Source organism: Papio anubis, chromosome 11 (genome assembly GCF_008728515.1).
Source record: "Papio anubis isolate 15944 chromosome 11, Panubis1.0, whole genome shotgun sequence".
Lineage (NCBI taxonomy): Eukaryota > Metazoa > Chordata > Mammalia > Primates > Cercopithecidae > Papio > Papio anubis.
Window position 1 is genome coordinate 49,939,818 of NC_044986.1, and position 13,513 is coordinate 49,953,330.

General features: G+C 34.4%; 1 protein-coding gene across 4 annotated transcripts in view; it reads right to left on the reverse strand.

Annotated features, from left to right (window-relative positions):
* Nucleotides 1–8,623: 8,623 nt before the first annotated feature.
* Nucleotides 8,624–13,513, reverse strand: part of PCDH15 (protocadherin related 15) — a 914,927-nt gene continuing 910,037 nt past the window's right edge. For all 4 annotated transcript variants that reach the window (XM_031652624.1, XM_031652623.1, XM_031652622.1 and 1 more), the window contains one exon: nt 8,624–12,942. In XM_031652624.1, coding sequence (XP_031508484.1) covers nt 12,391–12,942 — 552 coding nt within the window. In that variant the 3' untranslated portion in view covers nt 8,624–12,390. The remainder of the gene's footprint in view (nt 12,943–13,513) is intronic.

A 13,513-nucleotide genomic window follows, 5' to 3' on the forward strand; every position in this document is an offset into this window, starting at 1 on the left:
GGAAGGAAGGAAGGAAGGAAGGAAGGAAGGAAGGAAGGAAGGAAGGAAGGAAGGAAGGAAGGAAATGGACAGATAACACATCATACCTACATCAGGTTGGTGGCACTGCTGTATTGAAAAACAACCTTGAAGACTCAGGAGCTACCAAGTCTTCAATAAAAGTTGTTCTTTCCTTCTTCTTCTGGGATTTTCTATTATTTTGTTAGACTGCATGAAAGAGAGCAAGAATCACCACTCCACATGCACAGTCCCTGAACAGAACTATCTCCTTTGATTCTTTATGAATATGTACAGTAGAATCATAATAAGGCACATTAATATCAGTTATATGTTTCTGCACAATAATGTGCTGAATTAACCTAGAGGCCTCCATTCACCCATCAGCTGGATTCAGGCACTGTTTCTTTTTTTCTAATGGGGATTTATATGTCCCTTGTGTCAGGGGGCTAAAATAGTTGCCAAGATAGTATGCTATGCCCTGGCTTAGCAAGAAGAATATAGGCAGAAGCTACTGAATAAGGGTTGGTTGGTGGAGGCGGAGATTAGCTTCAGAAAGATGGCTGGGGCTTAAAAGGCCTTTTTGGTCCCCCTGGATGGATGCCACCTCATCCTCGGCATACCTTCAAATTCTTTCAAGTGTTGTGGCCCAGAAGTCTCTTTTTTAACCTCCTTTTCCCAATGTATATTCTCTTCCTTGCAGCCTGCAGTGCCAACCCTGAGAACACAGAGGCTGTGGAGATTTTTTAATTTTGTCAAATGCAAATATGAAAGTGAATGAATGCTTTGATCATTGCCTTATCAATTTAATACCACTGAGTCATCCATGATCCTGGCCTACAGGATCTTTGACTTAAATGAAATCTTGCTGCTTCTATGCAGCACTCTAGGCATGAGAAATTTCAATTCACAATGAGAATTTGAGACTAGAAATTTCTAAGGCAAAACCTTTTTTAATTAATAGAAATTATGATTGCCCAACTAACGACTGAGCAAAATCTCTCAAATGTTCTCATATCTTACACTCTCTGGAAAGATTTTTTCTGGTATTTTTGGAGGAAACCTGTCTATATATTAAGATGGGATATATGTCTAGAAAGATAGGTTGAGCTATATTTTAGAAGTTGTTAAATACTACAGGATATTAATTGTATTCTTTATGAGAAAAAAGAAAGTCTTTAAAAATGACTTTAGGTGATGCGTTTATATTCCATTAAGATTACTGTAGCAGCATTACAACTCATTTTTTAATAAATAAAAAGGCCGGAATAAAGAATCTCCATTAAAAATCCATTAGACTAGCCTTGAGCAGAGATGTTGAAGTCTTGGGCTGGGGATGAAACTGCAGAAATGGAAAAACTACTCCTCTAGGGGGTATATTAAAGAAAGATAAACAGGGCAAGTTGCCTGTTAATGGCATGGAAAGGGAGGTAAAGCAGAAGAAGCAGTGTGAGAAAAGTGTAGCTGCCTTAGAGGAGGGTAGAGCCATTAAAGGGTCTAGGATACAAATGAGTGATAACAAGCTTGATAGGATTTGAGTGAAAGGGATAAAATAGACTGCTGAATTTGAAGTTTCTGTGCAATTTTAAGAGGAAATTCCAATTGATAGAGTGACTACATAATTTATCTATCATTCAAATGAGTATATTTTAAAGTGAAATGAATGCTTGTGCATCGTTATTAATAGCAATTGACATAAACTCAGACGATCCCAAGTGAGTTGGGATAGATTGCCAGCCCATGTTGCGCACTATATGGCAGTTGATCTCAGGAGAGAGATTTCAGTTGACGTTTTCAGTAATAGCAGTACATGTTAATAACACCCCAGAAAAATGTGTGGTGATGTATTTACTTATCTTTATTTATAGCAATTGGCATATCACTTCACAGTTTATTAAGAGTTTTATTGGATATCACCTGATTTGATAACTGAAACCTAAAAAGCAGGGAGGGAGGTCCCATCTTGCACTGGTAAAATATATCTGTTTGTCTTTATGTCCTTCAGAATATTTAATACTATTTGAATACTGGAGCAAACTATAAGCTCCGTGGAGGTTTTTATTGTTCCAGTTAAAGCTATATTCCAAACACCAAAAAAATAAATATGAAATTCACTGTGACAAATCTATCACTTTGGAAGTTGTCAGGATGCAAATGATCTGACTCTCGGGTTCATGTTAATTGTATATTTGAGCTTACTTTCTGAGATACGTACTTCTCTGAAGGAGAAAGAGAAAAGATTGTGTGAATAAGAGCAGGAAGAGGCCTATAATTATATTGTGTCATGATATCAATCAGAATTACAAAATTGGAACACGTATAAGGACCCTAAGATAATTATAACATGGTAACAATCTTCGAAAGTCTTCAAGTCTATTTAACAGAAACAAATAGAGTGAAAAACAGCTATCCTCTCTCCCAAGATTGCTATAGCAGACATGGGAAAAGGAAAAGTGTCTTTATTTTTTTTATAGTTGATTTAAACCTTGCCAAAATCCACTATCCAGATGCTCAGAGAAAAGACGTAAACATTTCAATTAACAAGATATCAATATTTTCTGGTTTAAATAGTCCACCTTTTAGTAAGTGCTTAGATACTCAGCTCCTCCCTCCCAACCTTTTGCAATCCAAGATGGTGTCTGAATATACTGCAGAGCTGCTCACTTTTTGTTCACAATAATGTAGGAATAGGATCTTAAATGCAAGTGTAGTTATTGCTGCTCTCCAGGTTCTTGCTGACTTCTGATGATGCTTTCTGTGGTCCTCTGACCACTGCTCTACCTGCACACATATGACGTTACAGTCTTCAGATAGTGAACTTGTGACATGTTCTTTCAGCTTGGTCTGGATACTGTGGTCTTCCCTGTTGACTCAGGATGGCTGCAGCTCCTGCTGGTACTAGTTATACCCTGGAAGTCTCTCTGCAACATTTGTCCATTCCCAATTTCTCCTTGTAAGACTTGAGCCTTTCCATACAGACCTAACTCAAAGCCTACTAAGGTCACACCTTGCACGTTCTCACCTCTTCCACATTCATGCACAGAATTTGTGCAAACATCTGTACATCTTCCATATAATGTGAGATTGAGGGTAGATTCCCAGGAGATAAACTCTGGCTTCTGTCTGCCTATATAGTTACTGTTTATACTCTGACTAGCCTGTCCAGGTTGGCATGACACCCCCCTCCCACCCCCCCCCCCCCCCCCCACAAAGAAAAGGTCCTCAATGTCTTAAACAGGGACTCAGATGAAAAACTTCTGTCTTTCACCATTCAGAGATGTGGGGGCAAGGGTGAAAAGGAGAGGGAAAATAACAGTGCATACATGTCACCACTTTCTCCTTCTCTCCTTCTCACAATCTACCCAAAGATGGAATAAGCAGGTTTTCTGTTTCCTATTCTTTTTCAGAATTGGAGTCTCACTCTGTCACCCAGGCTAAAGTGCAGTGGCATGAACAAGACTCATAGCAGCCACCGATTTCTGGGCTCAAGGGATCCTCCCTCTTCAGCCTCCCTTGTAGATAGGCCTGAGCCACTGCACCCAAACCCCTTTCTTTCTTGAAGTGATTTTCCCCCTGCACATTTCTGTTTTACTTATGTAGCGTCTATTATATGCAAGAGTTGTTTGAAAAGCTTTACAAAAATTAACTAACTTAATCCTCGCAATAGCCCACAGGATAAGGACTATTATTATTATCAGTTTACAGATAAAGGATTTAGCTAGGTAGTAGCAAAGCCAGGATTTGGACCCGTACGATCTTGCTCAAATCAAAGCTTAATCGCTACGCTGTGTTTCTTCATTGTTAGGTGGTTAGGTGGCATGACTGTGAGAAAATATGAATCACACATGCATGAAACCTTCTTTAATTTAATATTTTCAAAATATTATTTAAGCTCATTTTTTTCTTACGGTATCAAAATGAACAAGAGGATATGAGAAGATTGTGTAAGTCCTGAAGATGGTGAGAGATGAGAAAGAGGAGAACTCCACGGTATAAGAATAGGTGGTGCTAACTTTAAAAAAAAATGAAGAGTACATAAATAACATTAAGAAATGGTCCTTGGACTTAACAATAGAAAGGTCCATTAATACATTCATTGGTGAACTAAAGCTTGAATCCAGGCCTTCTATGCTGAAATTTTCTCCTCTTTCTATTCCTTATATTCTTTTCATTATGAAGTCTGCCTTTCATCTTATATAAGCATTTAAGTGCTCTTCTCTCTTGTTTAGATTTGTTTGAAGTGATTGCAAATTGTCTATGTGATAAGATAGAAATAGGTTTATTAGTAATTTAGTTCTTGCCTAAAACATAGGTTTATTTTTCTATTTCCTAACCCCACACCATGCAATTGCATTTTATGAAAATGTGAAACTGAATTATTGGTAGTTTTCTTTAAATATGTATCTTAATTCCCTTACATTTCTGGCCTTTGCACAAAATGGCCTTTCTGCTTAAGGGGCATCTTACTGAATTCTCTTGGCCTCTTCTCTTTTCCCATTGTATGGAAAAACTTGTCTCTTTGAGCACTTTCTGTTGTCCTTTAGGCATCAGCCCTTTTGTGAAGACTTTCTTTCTTTCTCTTTCTTTCTTTCTTTCTTTCTCTCTTTCTTTCTCTTTCTTTCTTTCTCTTTCTCCTTCCTTCTTTCTTTCTTTCTTTCTTTCTTTCTTTCTTTCTTTCCTTCTTTCTTTCTTTCTTCTTTCTTTCCTTTCTTTCTTCTTTCTTCTTCTCTTTCTTCTTTTTAGAAAGAATCTCCCTCTGTCACCCAGACTGAGTGCAGTGGCATGAGCATAGCTCACTGTAACCTCACAATCTTTGTTTCCAGTGATGATCCTCCTGCCTCATCCTCCCAAGTAGCTGAGACTACAGGCATGTGCCACCATGCCTTGCTAACTTTTTTTTTTTCTTGTAGATACAGGTTCTTGCTGTATTGCCCAAGCTAATCTCAAATTTCTGGACACAAAAAATTCTCCCTCCTTGACCTCTCCAAAATGCATGAGCCACCACACCCAGCCAAGACATTTTTGATTTCCAGAGAAAGTTTCTGCTTCCTTTTTTGAGAATGAAAGTAGTTACTCTCAATAACTGCACTAGTACAACACATGTAAGCCAAGTCTATACTGGCTTGCAAGAACCAATGTTGAAATTTTCCAAGAATTTGGCAAACTGGCTATTAGGCCCATCAGTGGCTTGAAATTGACCATGGTGGGTGTATTTGTATCATGGAAATCTGCAAACATAACAAATCTTTGTTTGTTATTGTTTTGTTTTGTTCTTCTGGAGAGCAGGTTTATCAGCACATCTATGAAGATAATATGTCTATCATACAAATATATAAGTATTTATATAAAATGATACTATGGTGAGTGTAATTAAGCTAAATTAGGCAAGCAATTAAGGTGATGCTATATTCTTCATATTTTTGCCTACTTTATAAAAGACAGTTTCATTTCTCTAAAAAAAAGTTCCCTATAGTCAGGCTAGAACTTCAAGGGAAAAAAAAAAAAAATCTGCATTCTGAAGAAATAGGTCTGCATTTACATACACTATCATCAGCAAACAGCACAGTTATATAACTGTGCAGACCTTTACAACCTGGCCTTTGGTAACTTAATTAAATAGGATTAATATAAATCTTTTGGCAAGAAAGAATGCTAGTGAGAGTAGAAAATATTCTGGCAATCTACCCTTTCAGCAGTCATTGTAAGAGGTGTTGATAATAGGATGATAGAGTCAAACACTTGAAGATCTCCTGGAGGAAAGGCTGATGTTTGCAAGCTATGCAAGCAGAAACAAGAAGCAAAGAAATAAAATTTGACTGCTACTAAGCCAATATATATTATAGCATACTTTTAATAAAGACCCTTAGGAAAAATTTCCCTCAGGTCTTGGTAGCGGGCAAAGCTGACTTTTCATCATTAATTGTTTCTAACTTTATGCACACTATGAATTCTGTAACTAATCCTGTTTTCCTTTTTTGATCTGATGTCTGGGAGATTAGAGCTGTATTTGTAACCTAAATATTTAAGGTATGGAACCATGAGGGCATAAGTGTGAATGCTAACCCAAGCCCCACGTTTACTCTTCTCTATTTTCCTTTTGTCTAATTCTTTCACCTTTACTTCTTCTTTTGTAGTGTATGCAGTTTCGTAAATCACCCTAAGACCTTTTTGTTCTGAAATGGGGTCTAAATAAGTAGCACAGGCATGAGATGGGCACAGCAACTGGTTCTGTAAACCACAGTTGCAGTGCTGTTTTCAAGGGAATATTGTGTCCATTATTTCAGCTTCTGCTAAAAAAGGCCCTAGGATACTGATAGCCAAACTAATTTTGTAGTTATGAAAATTAAATAAAAAAGGCTGGGGTGTGATCAACGTAGTATGGTAACAAAGGAATTACTAGAGGCCAAGATTTATCCTTTAAGCCCCCCTGTAGTTACTAACATTGGAAAATGACGCGTTAATGACATGTTGGTAGCTTAGACAAATTATGTCTTCCTTGATGTCAAGGATAATGGTTCTTTGGGTAAACTTTTCTCCCAGTAACAGGAATCTGATATTAACCTAATGATGCAATATAGATACTTTTTAGCCTATACTTATTACTCCACAATCTAAGTTATAGTTATGATAGCTCAACTATACATGTTAGTGTAAATAAGGCTTTCCATATTGATTTTAACAGTCTTATGGTATGCATGATTTACTTTTAAAAGGCAAACGTTTGTTCCATCAGAATATATACCTTTAGGCTACCTGTTTAGCCATCATCACTCAGAAAGACCCCAAACTGTCTTAATAGTATGTGAATGAGTGTTTGTACCTCTGGAGAAAAGATGTGGCGTCTATATTGATGTTAATTCAATAGGATAAATAAAATATGACATGTAAGAGTCCCTAAAATCAATGTTGACATTGATATACTGTTTTATTTCTGTGAATTTAAATGTTTTTGTACCTAAAGTAATTTAAATATAAGTAGATATTGATTTACATCATGTACATATACTTTAGCTAGCTAAAATGCCCCCTTTTCTTCTCATTGGACTATAACTGATATTTTTACAAGGTTAGAAAATTCAGAGTCTTTTATAGAAGATGGCAAGGTAAAGAAATTTGATGGGGAATAGAAAACAAAGGGGATACATACAAAGTTATAGACACTGATATTTTAAAATCAGCTTTTGTCAGTAGGCTTATATATGCAAATAATGATGCTGGGATTAGAGAGAAAGAACAGGTAAGCATGGTCTAGATTTTGAAATAAACCTAGCCTCTTTTACAACAAATCCAAAAGAGCCAGTGTTAATTCAGCAATTACTCTACATTAAAGGCATATTTAGGGTAAGTACTTAAATTGAAATATGACATATTTTAGGACAGACTTCTAAGTATTTCCTTGCATTCACAGACATGAAGCTGCTGAACAGTCTTCAGTGTAGCCACGATTTTGTGTGGTGCTCTTTTTAACAATGTTTGCATTTTAAAATTTTAAACTGTGCAATAGGCCAATTCAAAAGACAAAAAGTACTACAGGGTTATTTTACTTCTCTTTAAAAACATATACATGTATTAGCATGGGGAAGATATTGTATTTTCTTATAACTTAAAATATCTACTATGTAAGGTAGGTCAATAAAATTTACACTGGCATTTTGCCAGAAAATATTAGAATCTGGCTAAATCTGTGGAGAAGAACATGAAGGCAATTTTGTAATCTTTTATTCTGTACATATATATTTATAGCAATCACAATATATTCAGATTAAATATCTGATTTCATCTCTTAATTGAAGTGGATATTATTACCATTTTACAATTTTTATATAAGGATAAATTACAAAATGATGTGCCAAAGGTTACATGGTGATAGGGCTAGAATTAATTCATTCTATTTAATGCAATATTGTTCTCAGCAGCGTTGTTTATGCAAGTAGGTATGCTGGGTACTGGAAATACATAGATACATAAAATTCTGTTCTACAATTGCAGAGAAAAAATGCAATGGACCAAGAATTCCGTCTATGTCCAAGTTGGCTGTTTTAGAAAATTTATTTCTCTCATTCCTGATTATTTGAGATAAAAGACAATTGAAATTATTATATCATCAACTGCATTAGAAAGTCAAGAAGCTGCATGTGACCAGAGAAATAGGAGCATATTTTAACAGAGAAGGAGACAGATAGAGGGTGGGAGCTGGGGATAGAGAGAGTTAAATTATGAGTCTCTGAAATGTCAGACTCAACCATGTTAAAATGCAGAATATAACTTCATGTTGACTCTGCTTCTTGCCACATTTACGCTGTCATTTAGCATTTCTATAAACATAATAAACTGATCATATGTGAAAACCTTAATGTTTATGTAATTACATTTTTAAAATATAAATGAATAGGTGGTATGTTAGGAAACACAGTTTCCACTCTTCTCAGAACTTGGTGGCATGAGTACATGACTGAAATGAGAAAAGATTGGGTAGAAGTTTTAAAATACACTTCTTTCCTCCACATTGTTCTAAGATAAGAGGTTGCAGAGCAGGCTTTTATTATCAGGCTGAAATACTCAACATATAAATGTGAAAATAGTTACTGATTTTTATCCCCACCTGACAGAGTAATGAGAAATCATCTTTTCAAATGAAAATTTATTTTTGAAACATTGTGTAGTGAATAACAATGCATTTTAACTTAAAACTTCTAATTCAGATTCTTCATACAGTAACATAATATTTGTTAAGGAAGAACAGGTTTTGGATAAAGAAATTGGAAAGCAGTGAAGGTGTCGATAGATTTTTCAAACTATAGACAATGTTTGAATCTTCCATACATGTGCTTAACTGACCAAAAATTTAAAGTAGATTGCAATGAAAAAAATACCAATCTATAACTAAAGATTCTTATGATAAAGATCAGAGTTAACTACTGAAAACCAATAAAAAAATTAGAACAAAAATTTCACATACCATTTGGGAATAGAAAGAAACTATCAATAAAATGTGTAAGTACTCAGTATTATTTTGAACCTATCCCTCAGCCTTATCGCTATGTAATTTGCAGGCACCAATAGGCATCTGCCCTGAGAATAGATTATTAGCACTTTTTGCCTATTTTACTAATTAAATTCAAGTGGTATATAAATCTCACTTATGGTATAAAACGAAGAAGGTGAAGCAGAGAAAGAGAAAAATCAAAGCTCATGAAATAAAAGAAAGAAAATGTCTTCCCTTGAGAGTCAATATTCAGTTACTTCTGGCTCTATGATATAAAAATGTTTTTAAACAATATTTTATAGTAACTACTGAATCACCTTTGGAACAACCACTTAAGTAAATAATACGTTTTAACATCCCTGTGAACAATGTGGTATAATAACATAAATGACATATCACATATAAAATTCAAGGCAAACTTTTCTCTGTATTTTAAAAAGATAGTTTTGGCCAACCTACAGTTGCGATTCTATTACAACTCTCAGAGTCTGTAATTAGTGAAAAAGACAAATTGAGAGAGGGAGATTAACATCTGTGATTCGATGGTCATTGTCACAAATGTCCTATGTCACTCTGACTATATTTTCTCATTCTTCCTCTGCTTTCTCTTAATGCCCACAAGACCTAAAATCAACAGGTTGCAATATTAGTCTTTACATCATCTGTTCTCATCTTGATTAGCCAAGACCTGCTGTTTCTTCTGCCTGACTGAAGCTAGTGATGATTGAGAACCACAAGGAAACCTTCCTACATCTTTCTAGGAAAAATAACAACCAATTTCTTTATAAATATTGAAACATTATTTATATGAAGTATTCTTAAGATTAAACACACTTGGGTATTTCTTCTGGGTTCCACAGTTTTAATCCTGAGTCAGGGATTTATAGACTAGTGAAATTTCTATTAAAGTAACTATTAAATTGATTCGGATTTATTTAGTTAGTAATAATTTTGCTGCTCGTCTACCCAAAATATACTGACCAAATATTTGGTTTGGTTGCTCTGTGTAAATTCTGCTTCTCTTTATGCTATCTCCATTAAGTAATAGATTGACTTCATGATTGTTTATAAGGAAATAATCAAGTTTAAATTACTGAAATGTGTATGCTAAGTGGTTTGTAAAATTTTGCATATTTTCTCATAAAAAATGTAGTTTAAAATACAGTGACATCTCATATATCAGGCCATGAGACTTCCACCAACATCAGATTTCCAAATTTACTGGTAACCAAAGAAAGCATCTAAGAGTCGCAAAACATTTGCTTGAATCCATGTACCTAATTCCCATCTTAAGCTTCATGATTTTTCAACAGTAAGAAAACAAACAAAAACACAAACTTTCCCACCAGGATACTAGAAGCTGTAAACTGAAAGAAAAAAAAACTGTGAGAAAGGCACAATAACAGAATAAGTTAAATGTCACAGCCAGAAATCAAAGGACAAAAACACAATATGAAGCTGTATATAGAGAGAGTATCATGGGATGCTGACTGAGATGATCTGGGGGTATCAAGATAATAATAAATTATATTTGATGACCTCTGATTGAATTAGTAGAGAAGTACATGCTCAATCTAATTCCTATACAAAGTATCCTATACTAAAAACCCTGGCTTTGGTGCTTAAAGGAATAAGCCCCAGACTTCATTGCTTCCAAAATTTAATATGCATATAAACCACCTTAGGATCTTTTGAAAATGTGGATGCTTGTTTGGTAGACTAGGAAGTATGGTCATGATTCTATGTTTCTAATCTCCTAGCTGATGCCACTAGGTTTTTTTTTGTTTTTTGTTTTTTGTTTTTTTTCCAAGGGTATGGAATGCATTAATTTTCAATAAAATAAGGCAGATGAGATGTTACTGTATTTGATCTCAAATATTTTCTTGGAAATCTGAAGTAAAAATATACTACTCTTACAAGTTGGCAAGTTTATATTAATACAATTCATTCACTTTGGAAATAAGGAAATAGCATAATAATAAACAATTTTTAAGATGTGAAACATGTAAGGGGAAATAAATAATAGTGCATTTTTCAATCCTTCAACCATATATTAAGCATGCATGAGGAAATTTCATTAAAACCTGAACTTGGTCAATACTGTGCAAAATTTGAAGTGAGCTACATCTATATCATACTAAGTAATATTCAATAGAATGCTGAATTCTCTTAATCTATATTGTTTCATTCTTTTTACATCTGGAAAATAAGCAACACACAAGGCAAGTTTTTTAAAGGAAATTCTGTTTTCATTTCTATTTATGATGAAACACTGTGCTTTGTTCAATGGTAAAAAATCAAGACTATGTTCTTTGATTTTAAAAAATGCCCAGGTAATGATTTCCTGGTTCTGGATTTTAGGCACATAAATATGTGCATTAAAAAATTCTATAAATAAACTGAAAATGGAAGAAGTTAAACACAACATTTGAAGTTATGAATTCATAGCCTTTATAGGCTTCCTATATTATATAAATTTTGACCCTGCCAAATTCCTTTACTCTGATATGCTGGGTTTACAAACTATTAAAGTCTAGTGACATTAATGGGAGACTTCCCTATTCTCATCATGTCTTCCATTATGAAATTGTCATTCTAGATGCATTATTGTTTACTAGAACCTTTCTCACTTCCCTAAAAGCTTTGCTAATGGTGAGATTCCCATGTTGCTCCAAACAATTATTTAACTTCGAGTGATTAAACTTAATTATCTACCATATTTGATATGAGATAGAGGGATCAGGGAATATTGTAAATAATATTGATAAAAAGACATATGACTTCAAGTGGTTTCCTAAAGGGTCAAGATATAAATGTATTTATGGTAAAATGTGAAACCCTTTATACTGGACAATAAAGAAAACAAGCTCATGATTTAAAATAATTTACAGGTGATTCCCTCATTTACTTTACTTTGCAATTCTAGCTTTCATTTCATTTTAAAAATGAGGGCAGTGTAGACAGCAGCTGTATAAACTCATTGCCTGTAAATATCCTCTACTTCCTTTTTGCCCTTTTGGCTATGGAAAATAAAATTACATGTACTAAAAAGGTTTTGTGGAGCTAGAAATGAAGCATAATCTATATTAATCAATAAAATATAAATTACTTAGTAATTATTTCTTGTTTATTAAAACAAAAAAAAAATTCAAGACCCAACAAAACAGCTAAATGTTTAAACGATAGGTTATTTAGTGAAAGTATGTCCAAAGGATTTTCTGGAAAAAACAATTAATTGATAACAATATGGATGCAAATCTGTCTCTTTTAAAATTTTAAAGCATATTGTTCAAAGTTTTAGCTTGTGTGCACGATATAAATTCCATACATTGTCTTCTCAGTGACAATAAAAAGCACGGTTTATTAAAAACGGAAGTAAAAATTAAAATATCTTTTAAAAAAATTGGTCACAGTTTTGTCATTGGTATATGGAGGTTATTCCAGGGACCCATCCAAAGCTCTTCATCATCGGACTGTGTGTGGTCACTATGAAATTCCAAAGCCTCCTTGATGTTCTTACTGTCAATCATGGACTCCTGTTCAACTGTGCTTTTCAGCCTGTTCCCTAGTGTCTTCACCGCTGTATTGTCAGTCCCCACAGGGCAAGGCGCAAATGTAACCAGAGTTGGTCTTGCATTCATTTTCTCAGTAGAAAATGGCCCCTTTGATAATGTGTTCAGAGGCACATTCTCCTCATGTGTCACTGCCAACTTGTCTAGTTTCTTAAAGTGCCTTCCCAATCGAACAGGGGAAGCAACTTTTAAGTTGTCCGTGAGGCAGGCACGGCGGGTTCTCACCACAGAACCATTCTGTGCGATATATATATTGCCATTGATATTACTGTGGATACTAGGATGGTGAAGACGGTGTCTCTGACATTCAGGAGCGCTGTCTTCTCCAGTTGAGCTGGTTTCATACTCTCGATCTACAACTAACTTGATCATTCTTTTTCTTGCCCACTGACAAAATAAACAAAAATATGTGAGTCACTATCAAAGAAATTAAAAAGGCAACAATTACATTGCCTGTGAAATCCAAAGCCATGACATTTAGAAAGCTATCAAAGGTAAATCACTCAAGAGAGAGAGAAGGAAGCCAGTCTTTATTAACATACATTTCTTTTCACCAATCCTTTATTGGCTTCAGGGCTTATTAATGTTTGAAAAATGTATTGTTGGGTTGGAAAGCAGACATTTCCGGAAACACATGTATTCTTTTAGATCAAATTGCCGATCCACATGGAAAAAAATGTATTACTTTTATTTAAGGAGCTGATCCACTATTTGACAGCTGCTATACTATTCAGGAAAGTTAAATTGAAAGGAATGAACGGTTTTAGTATATTCTGTTCATAGTAATGCTTCTATTCCCAATATTTTAAAAATATTTTTAAACCACATGATTCTAATTTTTAATGTTTTCTCTAGTTAGCCAAAACTTTTGTATAATTTAATGCATTTTGTATAATTTGATGCATTTATTTACTTGACTTTATTTATTTACTTGATGTATAATTTAATGCATTTATTT